Source organism: Pogona vitticeps, chromosome ZW-PAR (genome assembly GCF_051106095.1).
Source record: "Pogona vitticeps strain Pit_001003342236 chromosome ZW-PAR, PviZW2.1, whole genome shotgun sequence".
NCBI classification, from domain to species: domain Eukaryota; kingdom Metazoa; phylum Chordata; class Lepidosauria; order Squamata; family Agamidae; genus Pogona; species Pogona vitticeps.
The window spans coordinates 5,281,016-5,295,501 of record NC_135800.1 but is presented as its reverse complement, the minus strand read 5'-3'; the positions used below and the strand labels follow the sequence as shown (position 1 = coordinate 5,295,501).

Sequence of the window (14,486 nt, the reverse complement as noted above, 5' to 3'; positions counted from 1 at the left end):
TCATTTCTTTTTTTTAAAAAAATGTAATTGTATAAATTATTTGAAAGATTACGTCTGCCAGATTAGAGCAAGAGAAGGCGCAGCCCCGGGTATAGTTGTTCGGGTGGCAATAATCCGGCTGTCCTGGATGCAGAATTTCAGTTTCTCGTCCCTGCTCTTCTGTCCACAAAGGGACGCAGAAAAGGTGTCCCCCCCCCACCAACTCCCCACCACCAACCCTTGTCTACCCCTCCGGAGCCGCACTGCTATTTAAGGCAAGGTTTTGCACGTTGGGACCCTCGCCCCCCCCCTCTTGCTCGCTCACTAGCTTGTGCACTCATGCACACCTAGGTACACGCACCGCGGGACCTGCAAACCTAGCGCCATCTTATCGGGGAAGGAGGAGCGAGGACTTGAGCCCATCCATGTTCAGGCCACGCTCCCTCCTTTTCAGAAAAGGCAGACGTCAGCTAAGGCCCCATTCCCATTGCAACTCCACTGGGACCCCCACCTCACATCAGAGAGATGCTCTGATCCGCCACGGCCACCGCGGGGTAGAGGGGGCCGGTGAAGTTCTCGCGGTGCGTGTGGAGAATCACGCAGGAATCGGGGTCGTAGAAAAGGAGTCCTCCGGCGTCTAAATCCAGCAGCACCCCGATTTCGGCCGGGCACTTCAGGAGCTCCACGGTCTGGTGGGAGTCGCGGTGGGAGAACTGGAACTCTTTGTCGTAGCGGGAGAAGACCCAAGAGGCCGGGTTGTAGCCCAGCCGGGCTTCTGGGCCGGCACCCTTGCGCTGCAGGGAGGCGCTCGCGATCCCCAGCTTGTATGCGCCGCTCCCGGCCACCCGGACTCGCCACGCGTGGACCCCGGTGCAGAAGGATTCCTCGGCCAGGGCGTTGGGCCAGTGGTCGAAGCGGGCCGGGCCGTCCAGCTGTTTCCGGGCCTTGCGGGGGCTGAAGGTCAGCGTTTTCTTGTCTTCGGAGAGCGTCAAGAGGGGGCTGACCGTTTTCTCATCAATGTGGACGTGATCTGGCAGGAGAAGGCAAACGGGTCAGGGGGTGGGTGGAATGGACAGATTTCCAGAGGGCTCAAGGCCGGTCGCCTCGATGCCAAGGTGTGAAATCCTGGCCCCCTTGGCATCCCCATAGCTTCGCATAATGGGGCTCCAACATTTAATTAGTTAAAAGGCGTTTCTCTGAATCTCTGGCATCTGGAAAGTAGGTCCCTTAATATTCAGCCAGAATGTACACGAGTGTACACAGATACAGGTCTGACGCAGAACGAAGTGATGCTAGCAGATCCCTGCAGGTTTTCTCCCTGCAGAAGAAAACACTGACCTGTCACCTGCGAGAGAACAGCTAAGGCCCACAGCCGGTTCACCAGTGGACTCTGGATGCAGTGCGGATTAAAGTTTAACTTCTCCGACTCCTGGGGCTGCAGTATCCCCTCGGCTTCTTCCATCCTATTGAGGACAACAGCAGAAGGAACCAGAGTTTACATTCGGGGAAGGATCAGTGGCTCCTTGCTGTCTGTAGTAAAGCTCGTGCTGGGTCTTGAGGACTAGCACCCCTATTTATCTTAACAGTCATAACGCGAGTCACCTTCACGATTCAAACGGGGAAAGAGCTGCGACGAGGCGGCCATGAGCTTTCCCCTCAAGGATTTTCTGAAGCCGGAGTGGATTCGGGGGCTGGCTTGCCCTCAGGCGCCTTACAACCCCCCACTCACGTTAATGGTGTTATTTTAAAACCATGAGGCTGTGGGACGCATTGGGCAACACAGCCACGAGAGGAGGGTAGAAAGGGACGGTCCATTGATTTCTGGTACGGCCGGCCGCAGGAAAATATCAGAAAGCAGGACCTCCAGGAGAGCAGGCAGGAAAAAGGAGGAGGCCAGCAACCCCCCCATGGATCCTGATCTGGCAGGATTCGCATGATGTTCTCTTGGGGGAAGGCCTATGGGGCAGGGATGGGGTGGGGTGGGGAGGGACCCCCAGTGGACTCACCTTTCCAAGATTTCTTCCTCTGCCTGCTGAACAGAAAGGGAGGGAGAGCGTTATAACCATCCAGGACGCGCACCGCATCCCCATTGCTAACGCAGGGAAAGGGGGGCGCACAGAGCTGAACCCCAGTGGAAAATTCATTTCCTTCATCTTATTTAAAATATTTCTACCCCTGCCCGTTCTCCTTCAACGAGGACCCAACGCGACCCCATCCGGCCCAGGAAAGATCCGTTTGCACACAAGGCGAAAAGTTAGAGTCGGTTTCCGGCCGTATTCTCAAAAGTGAGATAAAATACCGCCCGGCGCTAAATGCTCGCTCGTCCCTGCTTTAGAACGCTAGCTAGCCCTGCCGTCGCTGGCTTTTGCAGTTCTCAGGCAGGAAGCAAAAATGCTTTGTTTTCCCCCACCACCTACCCCATAGCCTTAGCAATATATATTAATAACCTTGCCTGCAACAGGGAGAAATAAGAACAGAATCCAGATTTTAAACTTCTTGATCAGCAAATTTTGCCTGGTGTTGTAGAACAATCAGATGTATGGGGGGGAGGAGTCCTAACCTTCACCCTGCAATTCCCACCAGGAAGATAGGAAAAAAATATTTTCCCGTAAAGGTTCTGGGTTTCAATGACTGCTTCTGGATGGATGCCGAAGTTTCACATTTCTGTGCTTAAGCCTTTACTCCTATGTTCCTGAAAACCCTTCTGAGTGGAAGCATAAATAATGAGTTATAAATATTCAGGGCTACGGCTATGAGGATGCCCAGCATAGAATTGTGGGCAGAGTACAATCACAGGCCAGGACTCTGTGGATCTGGGTTCAAAACCCCAGCTTGGCCACGGAAACGTTCTGGCCAAGCGGCTCCTTAAATCTTTCCCTTGCCTTAAAAGCCCTTTAAGGAAGTCACGACGGCCAGGTAACCTTAACCATGATGTATCAGGTGGCTGAATAAAGCCGCCCGGAGCTCTAAATAGACCTCTCAGAGCAGATCAGCAGCACGGAGTCTATGGGACCTCCCTGGCACCGTCGGCTCCCTCGGGACGCGTCTCCGGCCCTTACCACAAGGCCGTGGTCGTCTGTGGCCGTGATCATGGCCACCAGGTAGGTCCGGAGGGCCTCCAGCTTCTGAAGGGCCTCCTTCCAGTGGGCCTGCTGGGTCAGGATGCTCTGGTGGGCCCGCTCCTCCTCCGTGTGGGCCGCCTCCAGCAGGCGCTGCTCCTCGGACTCGCAGGCGCTCCTCACCAGGTTCAGGCGCCGGATCAGGACCTCCCGGGCGTGGCTGGCCGTACTCTGTCCACGAAAGAGGAGGCAGAGTCAGCCTGCGGGTCAGCCTCGGACTGAGGGATTCTCCCGAGGGTGTGGAAGACGCTGCTGGGGCTTGAACCCAGGACTGTCCACATTCAAGGCCCTGTGTCCCCCCCCCATATTTCCGCCCCCACCAGCCCTCCTCACCACGACGCTCTGCTTCTTCTCCGCCAGCACTTCGGCCATGAACTTGGCGATGACCGCACTTTGCATCTGCAGCTTCTCACACTGATCCACGACTTTGTTCTGAAACAAACCCAAAAAACAGCCACAGGTGAGATGCTCTGGCTCTTTCCCGTGTCCAGAAGAGAGACGGTGAGCAACGCTTCTCCGACCGCGCAGGGGAAAGGGAACCGTTTCGGACCCCCGCATTTTACAATCAGGGAAGTAGCTGGACCCAAAGGTTCTCAGCACTGGGGCCCAGAAAGCTGGATTTATCAATCTGCCTTCTCCCGAGCCAGATGGCAGGACCCTGACCCTAATCCAACCTGCAAGGCCAGAGAGGCTGAACCAGGAGTCTTTTGCTTCTGAGCATGTGCAAAGTGTTCTTCTCCTGCCTATGGCCCAAAGTTTAACTGAGAAAGCCCTTCCATGGCTTGTCTGGCGACCCCCACCGTGTCCTGATCGCTCCCTGTCTTTGCAACTTTTCACAGAAGCCCCGCCTGGAAAGAAAAAGCTGGTCTCCCAGCTGATGATCAGCACCCTGGTGAGGGTAAATGCACTCTGCACGTGCCCAGAGATGCCTTCAACCCCCTTCCTTCCTCCCCTGGCATCCTCAGCATTTTCCAACTTAGACTTTCCCAAGGCCAAGACATCAAGGACGGAGAGGGGACCGGGGAGAGTCGGTCGGAGGGAGCGCTTGGGGGAAGAGGTTGGGGGGCTGAGCCCCCTCCTGCCCCAGCCGGGCCAGCCTTGCCACCCCCGCCAACCCCGCCTCACCCGCCGATCGGCGGCTTCCAGGGCCAGCGGGCGCACCGGGTGGTCCCTGCAGGCGCCGTGGCTCGGGCACCGGGCGCAGATGGGGCGCCGCTCCAGGGCGCAGAACCAGTCGCGGGGCAGGCCGTGGGCCGGGCAGTGGCGGGGCCCGGGGGTCCCTTCCCCGGGGGGCGCGGCCGCTCCATCATCATCATCATCATCATCCTCCCCCAGACGGCGCCCCTCGGCGATGCGCTCCTGAGCCATGGCCGAACCGGGAAAGAAAGAAGGAAAGAAGGAATAAGGAAGGAAGGAAACCAGCAACCGGGCGCGCCCAAGAGGCACCTGTCGCTGCCCCGGGAGGGAGGGAGGGAAGGCGGACCCGAACACGCCCCGAAGGGGATGGCCTCCCCTCCAGGTGCCCGCCCGGCCCGCCGCCGCCGCCAGGTCTCCGATCGCGCTGATCCTCCACGCCCGGGAAGAGTCTATCGCCCTCCCCAACGCGCCCACCTGCGGACCTGCTTCGGGGAAGGTGCTTTGGGGATGCCCTCGGGGAGCGGGTGGAGGAACCACCGGGGATCGCCGCCCCGGGGAGGGGGAGAGAGAAGGGCGCCGCCTAAGGGCCTCTCCGGAGCCAAGGAGCGTCCAGGCAGGAATCCGCCCGGTGCGGCGACTTCTAGGGAGACCTCCCGGAGAGAGAGAGAGAGAAATCTGGGAGCCTTCCAGGACGCAGCGCCCCGATCCCCGCAGGGAGGCAGGGAAAGCGGCGGCGTCTCCGCCTTCGGGGGGGGCGGTTGCCAAGCGGGGTACCAAGGATGCAGGAGGCGCGTCGGCGGGTGTGGCCGCAGGTGAGCCCCGCTGAGGATCGGGGAAGGGGGGGATCGGAGGGAGGGGGACACCGGGGGGACGGAGCTTCCCCCCCACCTGCCAGAAGCCGGTGCTGGGAGACACCCTCCCTACTTCGCCCCCCCATCGCCCTCTCCATCAAGCCGAGGGCAATCGGCGCCCGGGAAGCGAAGGGAAAGGGCTCCCTTGGAAGGGAAGATGGGGGGTGGCAATCCTCCCCCAGCGGGGATGGAGCACCCCCTCCAAGTGGGATGGAGGTCTCCCCTGCCTCCCCCTCCCCATTTCTCAATTTCCCCCCCTTCCTCGCCTTCTTCTCCCCCCCAAGGAAATCTGGGCGCTGTCACGTGAATGGGAGATGCTTTTCCAAGGCAGGCAGAAGCGAACAAAGGCGGTCGTAAGCAAAAAACGGGCGACGCACCGGCAGGAAGACCCGGGGGGGGGGGGGGTTACAGGAGGACGCCCAAGTCCGTTGGTCGCTCCTGGTGCCTAAGAGAGCGAGCCTCCAGCTCCAGGAGCAGTGAACTGCCCAAGAGTTGTTGGAGAGGATTGCATGGGGGAGGGAAGACCTCCTGCCTTATTTAGGTTCACCCTCCCTCCATGGTTGAGGAAGAGATGCCAGCCTGGCCCTCCATCTCCCCCTCCTGGAGTTTTTCAAAAATCACTTCTCTTAAGTTAGGCGCATTATTCCATTGGAGATCATTTTTATTTCTTCCAAAGGGTGCGGTGCCAAAAAATTGGCCCTCTGCCTGGCTGTGTGTGCCCAGCCCTTGAGGCGTTGAGGTAGACTGCCACTGTAGCTGGAGGCTCGGGAGAGGCTGGCTTCGGTGCCTTCTGGGCTTTACAGGGCAGCGTGTGGATTATGGGTCAGAAAAGATGCCTTCCACGCGGGGGGGGGGCAGAGAATAAATCTGAAGGATTTGCGAGCGCCGTGCGGTTGAAGTGGGAGATTGTCTCCCCTTTAAATCTTTCAGCTCTGCAAACAGGCAAGGCTTAACCGGGTCTTACTGCTGACTTAGCGGAGGGGACGGTCGGAGTAAAATTAGAATCGCTTTCTAGAACGCGGCCCGGGAGAAGACCTCGCTCCGGGAGACGCCCGGTGGCTCGAACCCGTGATCCCAGCAGCCTTCGGTCTGGAGGACCCTAAGGTAAACTCTGCTGTTCCAATTCCGTGGCCGAATTCAACGTGGCGAGGATGGGGGGGCATAGGAAGAGTGTGGCTGCAGCAGTCTCCATTGAAGCGCACCTGTGCAGAACGCTCCTGGCTTGCCGAGGGGCTGAGCATCTTTTACACCCTTTCTTGGGTGACTCCCCCACCTATCTCCCAACTGCCCTCACTCGAGAGGCATTGGTGGTGAGACAGGTGCCACCGAGGGAGGGGCGGGAGACAAGGATCTACGGTTATGCTCCCAGACCCTGGGTCACCTGCTGATGCTAGTGTCATGGCGTGGGACCCTAAAATCTCACCTTGCGGCCCAGGAGAGCATCTTCAGCCACCTCTGGGGCACCTCAGCCATGGCCTCCTTCCTTCGGATCCTAACCCATCCTGGAGAACAGGGATTCTTCAGCACTTACCCCCCAAAAGTCTTTGGGGTTTCGAAAGGCACAGCCAGGAGGGTGTCGGGCATCGGAGAAGGGACCACCGGGCAGCCGGCTTCTCCCAAGGAAGGAGCAATGGGCTCCAGAGAGCTTGCCGGTCCCACGAGGAGCCCAATGGCGACCAGGGCCTAAATGGAGAGGATCAGGTCACTTCCGTACGCCATGAAAAAGTGTGGGTTTAAATTCACAAAGCCGTAAAGCTGCCTTCCTTCCCAATGAGTAGCATCATAAACGGAGGCACAGATTTTTGCACCAGCTCTGTGACTGTGGCATAAAAATAGGGGTCTCTTTGGGGTCTGGCCGGACCGGCTGCTCTGAGCAGGGCTAAAGACAGCGTTGGCCTCTTGCGTATTTCAGATAAAAGAAACCGACTTTTCCAGCTGCTTCCTGGTCTATTTTCCTGGCTGGTCCTGATGGTGTTTCTACTGTTTCAGTATCTTCAGATCGAAGTTGCCGCATTTTATTGCCATGACAAAAATGAATGTTTTCACTGCTTTCTGTATACCGTGAAAGATGGCTGTGTATAACATTGTTTTAAATTAAATTTGGCATTCGGTTTGACATTCAGTGTATTAGGAATGAAGCAGACAGAAGGTCTCTCTTTGTGTTGTAGAAAAGAGAGAGTTGGGCAGCAGGCCAGCAGATAACTGAAAGCCTGCTGAGATGTGGGTAAACACTGGGAAGTAAGTTCGTTACCCTAATTCCAGTCTTGTCTCTCTGCCAGGCGAAGGGGCTGCCTTCTCTGCTGCAGGATATAATATGGGGAAGCGACAGAGCAAACCGAGGTGTAACTCTTCCAAGTACAGGTAAGGGAAGAGCGTGCAGGGGACCCCATCTTATCCGTTTTTATTATGTGTGTGATAAGCCACCGGATCATGTTGGACTTACGATGACCCCGGCGAAGTTTTAAAGGTCCGTGAGACAATCCGCGCGTGGTCTGACCGTGGCCACCCTCCCGTGGGTTTTCCTGAGCTGTTTGAACCCGGAGAGCGAGCGATTTGCGCAAGAAAGCTACGTGAGCCCCCTTCTTGGGCAGGTCTGGTCTTAGGCACCCTCTCCCGTGGAAAGGATCCCGGGCACCCACGGTTGAAGGTTGCCTCTTCCAACCTCAGCGGAGACACATCTGGACGAGGCTGCACAGCTCCGTGTGGTTTTAGGATGGAAACTATTTGCACAGCCAAAGGGACGGACAACAGAGGCTCCCCCAGATTTGGGGGATGATGGGAACATAAAGAGAAGGTTTGTTTTGCCAAGGGACGTTCAGGGGCTGGGGCAGTGAACCTGTGCCCGGAGGGGGGGCATCCGGGAGTCACGATAGTGGACGCGCCCTATCCATGCCAGATCCTCACTCTTCCCCTTCTCTTTCGGCTCGCCCGGGCTAACAGGGAGGAAGAAACCAAGTGCCCTTCTCTTCCCGAGGCGGCTCTGCGGGACCAGCCGGCTCACACGGACGCCGTGGCCTCCGTGGCCTCTCTGGCCCACGACCAGTGCGTGTCGGGCGGAAAAGACAAGGTAGGTGCAGGAGCTTTCTCCTGGGGCTGCTCCAATGCAGCCAAGCGGGAGAGAGGGCCGGAGAAGTGGATTGCCATCCCGGAGGGCAAACCGCAGTTCCCCGAAATCTTTGGGGAATCCCGTCTGCAGCAGTTGGTGTGAAGGCCTTTAGAGCCAGTCCCTATGTCCCAAACGCTGGGAGGGGGCTAGGCCCCCCCATGTCATTCCTGCTAGTTCTCAATCAGCTTCTTCATCAGTGGATAACCAAAGTCTCAAAAAGAAGGAGAAGCCGGGAAGGAGGCAGAGAAGCCCACTCAGGGCGGCCATGAATGGGGACACCGTTACTTTCTGTGTTTTTGTGCGTGTGCAAAACATTCGGTTCAGGTGCTTTTGATATTTCTTTATGCAGTCGATCTGCGGGTTATTTACCATGAGAACAATTCTTATTTTTTCCTCTTCTGCACCAACCCCATGCTATTCTCCGACATCTCTTTTTCATAGGATTGTGGATGAAGGAGTTCATTTTTTATAAATGGAAAGGAAGCTGATGTTGCCAAAACAGATTTGTCCGATCAACCTTCAGCAGTCCCCCAAAGTTGGCCCATCGTTTTCTTTCTCGCCTTCTTCCTTACAGGCTGTCGTTGTGTGTAACTGGCATCGTGGCAACGTGGTGAGGAGGTTCTGGGGCCACGAAAAGGAAGTGACGAAGGTAAAAGTGCCTTTTAGGTGCGGCGGAAGACCCTGATTCTCGTCCGTGCCGAAACAACAGGCCTGTCTAACAGAAAAGCTTTGTCCTGCCAGACTCCCCAGGGAAGCCTGAAATTCAGAAGAATCCGGGGAGCCCCCCCAAAGGGAGAGCCCCGGCCTTTGAATGCTGAACGGGGGTCCCCACCAGTTTCTCTGGACCCAAAAGAACCCCATTTGTTTCTTCATTTAAAATATTTTTACCCCGCCTTTCTCCTTGAAAAGGGCCCAAGGCGGCTGACATCCTTAAAAGACATTATTTAAAGCCAGGAACAATATCTACAAAGAGGCAGCTGACAGCATTCAAAGACAACATTAAAGCTAAAAGAATAAGTATACAAATATTTAAAAGGAACAAACGAACACCACTCCGAGAGATGGGAAACACGGGTCGTACTAAAGATCCAGTCAGAGCGGGAATGCATAGGAATCCACCTGAGAATCACACTCAGGGAGCCAGTTACTCAAAGGAAAGCTTGCCTGAAGAGAAAGGTCTTTGTCTGCTGGCAGAAAGACAGCCAAGATGGGGCCAGGCTGGTCTCCAGTGGGAGGGAGTTCCACAGTCTGGGAGCAACCGCAGAGAAGGCCCTCTCCCGGGTCCCCATCAGAAGCGCCTGTGAAGGTGATGGGATGGACAGAAAGGCCTCTCCTGATGGTCAAGGCTGGGGGGGGAAGCGACTCCCCTTTGCGGAGCCGTCCGTGGGGAGAGACGGCAGTGCGAGGGCCTGTCTTCAGAGACACCCACACCCCTCCATGGACCACTTCTGGACCCCCGTGTTCCTCTCCTTCTCTGTCCAGGTCGGCTGCCTCGCTGAGCTTGGGTTCCTCTTCAGCGCCTCTCGGGACCGGACGGTGAAGATGTGGGGCTTGTCCAGCGGGGCACTCGGGGAAGCCCGGTGCTTTTCCGGCCACGAGCTGGTGGTCAGCGGCTTGGCTGTCAGCCCAGGTGAGGGGGCCCTTCTTGCAGAATTCCCACCCACCGCCCGGCTCGGCCACCGTCTTCTTTGCTCCCTCCCTCTCACTCGGCCCGTCTCTCTCTCTCCGCCCCATCTTTCGCACCCAAAGCTTTCCCTCGGCTCTGCACAGGATCCCGGGACAACAGCGTGTGCACGTGGGATCTGGAGACGGGGGCCTGTTTGCGTCGAGTGGCCATTTCCAGGAACGTGGTGAGAGCATTTTGGAAAGAGGAATGCCGGAAAAACCTTCTAACAAATGTCCCGGTCGCGATAGCTGAGTGGAACCTCTGTATTCTGAAGCAGTCTACCTCAAACTATCAAAGTTTGAAGAAAGATGTTCCTTTTGCCTGCAGAAGGGTGGGGGGTGGGGGATTCCCCGATGCATCTGAATATTGCAGAAAGATAGTCAATCCAAAGAGGAGTTTGGCCTAAGCTTATCCGCTTGGCTATTACTGAGAAGGCCACATGGCTGCTAGCTGCTGTCAGTCCTGGGTTTGAATCCCCATTGCTAATATCTTTATTAGACCCTTATTCTTCTTTGTCTGCAGGTGACACATCTCTGCTGGGTTCCCGGGGAGCCGTACATCACCCAGACATCAGAAGACAAAACCATTAGGTACCTGAGCAGTAGGCACAAATTTTGCACAGCTCTTGCAGGTCTCGTTAATGTCATTTTCTGAATGCCAAGCTTGGTCATTTCTAAAGAAGTAGCTCATGTTAAGTCTCTCATGGTTAAAAAAAAAAGGAAATTAAAGGAAAACAGCGCATTGCAGCAGTTTAAAAGTTAGTAAGTATGTTCATTTCCATTTCTTTCTTTTTTTTTCTTTCCTTTTTCTCCAATATAACGACTTGCAAGTTTTGCTTCTGAATCCAAACTTGGGGGACTTAAGTTTCACTGAGATTTTATGCACGCTTGAGAGCCACCCGCCACGGGGTGGCAGGGCTCACCTGCGCTGAATTTTTGGCCTCTGTGTTTCCACCAGGATGGGCCCGCTGAAGGTCTCAGAAAAGGGCAAACAAGAGTAGAGAAATGTCTTGGAATGACTTCAGCAAACGTCATGCGCCTCTTCATCCCGTTCTCTTGGTTGCAGAATCTGGGACACCCGAGAGTTACAGGTGGCTCACCTCTTCCCTGCCAAGAAGCAGATCCAGACGTCCTGTGACGTAAGCCCAGATGGGCGCTACTGCCTCAGCACCAGCAGCGGCTTTGGTCACGAGGGTGGAGAGGCTACGGTGAGCTCAGGCCTGTTAACACACACCTAAATGCTGCAGAGCAGCAAACTGCTAAAACTATGCCTTATAGAGAGGTGGTCACACTTGCCGATGATCAATGAAGGCCATTGGGTGAGCAGCTCCTGGCTGCTGTTTGGCCTCATAATTCCCATGGAAGCAGTAAGGGTGTACTTAGCTGTTCCCATGTAGCTTATCCATGTTGGCTTTATTTTTATAAAATAAAGCATGACACTGTAATAGGTCACATTGTTCATCTGAGGTTGTATTTACCTATGGTCATTTTCAGCCCTGCTAAGGACCCGGTGATCTTTATTATGTTCTGATACGTAAAACCACAGAATTCAAAGAGGGTGTATTTTCTCTTTCAAATGACTGTAAATCCCCAGGGTGGCGGACAGACCTCTCTCGGTGTTCCTGCAACTGCTAACAAAGGATTAAGTCATATAACGCTGAATGTTGTCACGTGGATGAAATGCACTCGTCCTGGATGAAATGCACTCGTCCTGGATGAAATGCACTCGTCCTGGATGAAATGCACTCGTCCTGGATGAAATGCACTCGTCCTTTGGTCTGCCGTCTTCTGCGTTGCCTCCTGCTTTTTAGACGAGAGGGTCCTTCGAAATGCCCCACAGCAGCATATAAAAAGAGGCAGCCCCCAACGTCCAAAGTCCAGGAAAGAAGAGTGGAGGAGGAAAGGCCAAGGGGTCGGAGGGTGCCCGAAGAAAGCAGCTCTTTACTACTCAGCTAGGGGCCACATTTCCTAGGTTGGAGGTCCTGCTTGCCTCCAGGGCTTGCGGGCCACCTCGCCCGGAGCCAGGAGAATGCCCGGCTGGCAGCTGGTTGACCTGGGTGTTTCTCCTTTCCAGCTCTGGGACCTCCGACAGGTGAAGGGCAGGGTCCGCGAATTCTGGGGCCACGCGCAGACAGCATCATCCTGCATCTTTCTCCCACAAGGCCTCGCCAGCTTCCCTGAAATAGCCACCGCCTCGCACGATGGCACGGTCAAAGTGTGGAGCCTGGAGACTGGAGGTAGAAGAATATGGGTCGGTGGCAGAGGCTGCTTATATCTTGCCTCCAAAGGGAGGAACAAGTCATCTAGATCAGACCTCAGACCCCTCTCATGGGGTGGCAAGACAGAGTGGCAGCCCTCCCCTACGAGTTAGCCTTCCCTTTAATGGGGTCTGTCCTCAACATCTGGCTGTCAGAGGTAGGCTGCCCCTGCTGGTGGAAGTTCCATTGATCTGCCACGCTTATTCTCCACCGATAATTTACTATTTGTTTTTATTCCTTGAAAATATTTTTCACCTGTTCTCTTAACAGCCTGCCTGTCCACCGCCTTCCTCGATGGGGCTCTGTCTTCTCTGGCGGCGTGTGGAAAAGCCACTTTCCTCTGCGGCAGCTCCACGCCGTGGATCCACTTGATGAGAGTCCGCTCGGCCAAGGGACCAGAACTCCAGCAAGTGGCAAAGTTCTGAGCACCGGACGCTCGCCTCTGGAGGAGAAAAACACAACCCAGCTAAGGAGGGAATGGACCAAACGGGGAGAAACAGCCATGACGGCCCAAGTGAGCCTTTTAGCCAAGTGGGGCAAGGCCGGTTGAGCAGCAGCTGGCCCAGAGCCGGAAACCTGGGGTCCCCCCACCTAGCAGAGGCAGTTTTTTTTAGGCACCGAGAACGAAACGAAGGAGGGACGAGGCATGTGCCCCCCCATCCCCTGATCTTCAGGCTGCCAACAGGTGACTGGACAATTAAATAACCTTCCAAGTTTAATGAACTAAAGTATAGGAAAAGAAGCCCCCATCCTCCCTTGGCCAGTACAATCCATGAAAAGTACCCAGTTCAGGACCAGCTACCAAAACCAACGACCTGTGTGCAATTCTTAGATATGCATTAGTGCTTTGACTGGATTTTTAAAAAGTACTACGTACATGTGTTTTCCATTTTTTGTGTTTCCCATTGCTCAGAGTGGCATTTGGGGTTTTCAATATATATATATATATATTTGTATACTTCTCGTTCTGCGCTTTCACGTTGCCTTTTAAAGATGCAAGATGCCTCTTTGTACTCCTTGTTCTTATTTATTTAGCATTTGATTTCTACCCCGCCCCTCTATTTCGCTTTTACCTATACAGTAATCATTTAAAGTACAAAAATAAATTAAATAATAAATAAGAATAGTAAAATATCAATTACACCTATATAGTATGACAAATTACAAACACCCACTAGCTAAAAAAAACCCTAAAATCAAAATTACGAGAGGCTGCTAAAGGGGGGGGGAGAGAACCAGGAGAACCAATTAAAAAAGCAGTTTAGATGAGCATCAACCAAAGATTAGTAGGCAGGCCCTCCGAGATGAAACCCTAGAGTAGACATTCCAGGACGCTCTAGCATTCAGCGCTCGGAGGGCCGGACTCAAACGCCCCGTCTCTCTGGCTTGAGGGGACTTGGAGTGGGCGGGGCTACGACGGAGGAGGTTTCCTCCTATGAATGGCCGGGAGAGGCCAACCCGGAAGCGTTGCTTGGCAACCCCGCGTGGAGGGCGAGAAAGAGGCCTAGTCTCTTTGTCGGCCTCCCTCCCTTCTTTTTTCTGTGTTGTGTTCAGAGAGCCTCTGCCCATGCACAGAGATCCAGTTCTTAAACTCACCGTTTTTGGGAATAAGATATTAAACAAAGCAGGGAATGGGGTTGTTAGAGGAGAGCTTTATGTGATACCAGGAAAGAGCAGATTTACCATCAGTCCCAGGAATGTTTTAGTACAAGGAGTCCACCTGGCGAAATGGTAGCCAAGCTCACCCATGTGGCTACTGACTCTGCTGGCCAAGTGTTGCTAAACAGTAGCTCTGTCTGTCCAAAGTCCTGACCTAGCAGCCCCTTGTCTTTTAAATTATACTTTCAAAAAGGGGGGGGGGAGTATTAAAAATGGGATGGTTACTGTTTTAAATGGCTGAATTTCAAGCTTAAGAAGCCATCTTCTTCAGGGGCCGAACCAGAATCCCACCCTGAGAAAGTAATTTACATGCCATGAAAGCTCACAGCGAAGGTAGACTGTCGGGCAAGAAATTGAAGGGAAGGCAAACTGCCGCCTGAAATATCTTTTGCACCAGCCACAAATTTTCTGCCATGCTGGGAAACCCTCTGCATGAAATAGATAATAGCTAGTGGCACTGTGGGGTCACGAAGAGTGGCACTGTGGGTTAAACCGCAGAAGCTTCTGTGCTGCAAGGTCGGAAGACCAAGCTGTCGTAAGATCAAATTCACACGACAGCTCCTGCCAACCTAACCATTTGAAAGCATGTAAAAATGCGAGTCGATAAATAAGGACCACCACGGTGGGAAGGTCACGGCGTTCCGTGTCTAGTTGCGCTGGCCACGTGACCATGGAAACTGTCTTCTGACAAAATGCTGGCTCTACGGCTTGG

At 54.5% G+C, this 14,486-nt stretch overlaps 2 protein-coding genes across 4 annotated transcripts; one reads left to right on the top strand and one right to left on the bottom strand.

Moving 5' to 3' along the window:
- Positions 1-3: 3 nt before the first annotated feature.
- Positions 4-4,466, bottom strand: BSPRY (B-box and SPRY domain containing). 2 transcript variants are annotated; one of them, XM_072985040.2, is made up of 6 exons: positions 4,224-4,466; positions 3,432-3,530; positions 3,039-3,269; positions 1,986-2,011; positions 1,318-1,442; positions 4-1,009 (listed from the first exon to the last, which is right to left on the bottom strand). In XM_072985040.2, exons 1-6 carry the CDS (start codon positions 4,464-4,466, stop codon positions 492-494), a joined length of 1,242 nt encoding a protein of 413 aa, XP_072841141.2. In that variant the 3' UTR covers positions 4-491. The 2 variants fall into 2 exon arrangements, with proteins under 2 accessions (XP_072841141.2, XP_072841142.2); XM_072985041.2 differs by having other exon boundaries at positions 1,986-2,008.
- A 156-nt stretch (positions 4,467-4,622) lies between these two features.
- Positions 4,623-12,540, top strand: WDR31 (WD repeat domain 31). Of its 2 annotated transcripts, XM_020809169.3 has the most exons (11): positions 4,623-4,731; positions 6,102-6,190; positions 7,366-7,447; positions 8,027-8,153; positions 8,767-8,841; positions 9,675-9,822; positions 9,942-10,042; positions 10,381-10,448; positions 10,924-11,065; positions 11,932-12,094; positions 12,386-12,540. In XM_020809169.3, exons 3-11 carry the CDS (start codon positions 7,401-7,403, stop codon positions 12,538-12,540), a joined length of 1,026 nt encoding a protein of 341 aa, XP_020664828.3. In that variant the 5' UTR covers positions 4,623-4,731; positions 6,102-6,190; positions 7,366-7,400. The 2 variants fall into 2 exon arrangements, with proteins under 2 accessions (XP_020664828.3, XP_078238752.1); XM_078382626.1 differs by lacking the exons at positions 4,623-4,731; positions 6,102-6,190 and having other exon boundaries at positions 7,246-7,447.
- The last annotated feature ends 1,946 nt before the right edge of the window (positions 12,541-14,486 follow it).

What these genes read in the sequence shown, in the direction of transcription:
- BSPRY (XM_072985040.2), bottom strand. Translation starts at nt 4,466, where the DNA reads ATGGCTCAGGAGCGCATCGCCGAGGGGCGCCGTCTGGGGGAGGATGAT. An exon ending in AGAAGAAGCAGAGCGTCGTG is followed by an intron (nt 3,270 to 3,431) that starts GTGAGGAGGGCT and finishes TTTCGTGGACAG; the next exon opens with AGTACGGCCAGCCACGCCCG. An exon ending in CAGACGACCACGGCCTTGTG is followed by an intron (nt 2,012 to 3,038) that starts GTAAGGGCCGGA and finishes CTTTCTGTTCAG; the next exon opens with CAGGCAGAGGAAGAAATCTT.
- WDR31 (XM_020809169.3), top strand. Translation starts at nt 7,401, where the DNA reads ATGGGGAAGCGACAGAGCAAACCGAGGTGTAACTCTTCCAAGTACAG. An exon ending in TGTAACTCTTCCAAGTACAG is followed by an intron (nt 7,448 to 8,026) that starts GTAAGGGAAGAG and finishes CCGGGCTAACAG; the next exon opens with GGAGGAAGAAACCAAGTGCC. An exon ending in TCAGAAGACAAAACCATTAG is followed by an intron (nt 10,449 to 10,923) that starts GTACCTGAGCAG and finishes TCTTGGTTGCAG; the next exon opens with AATCTGGGACACCCGAGAGT.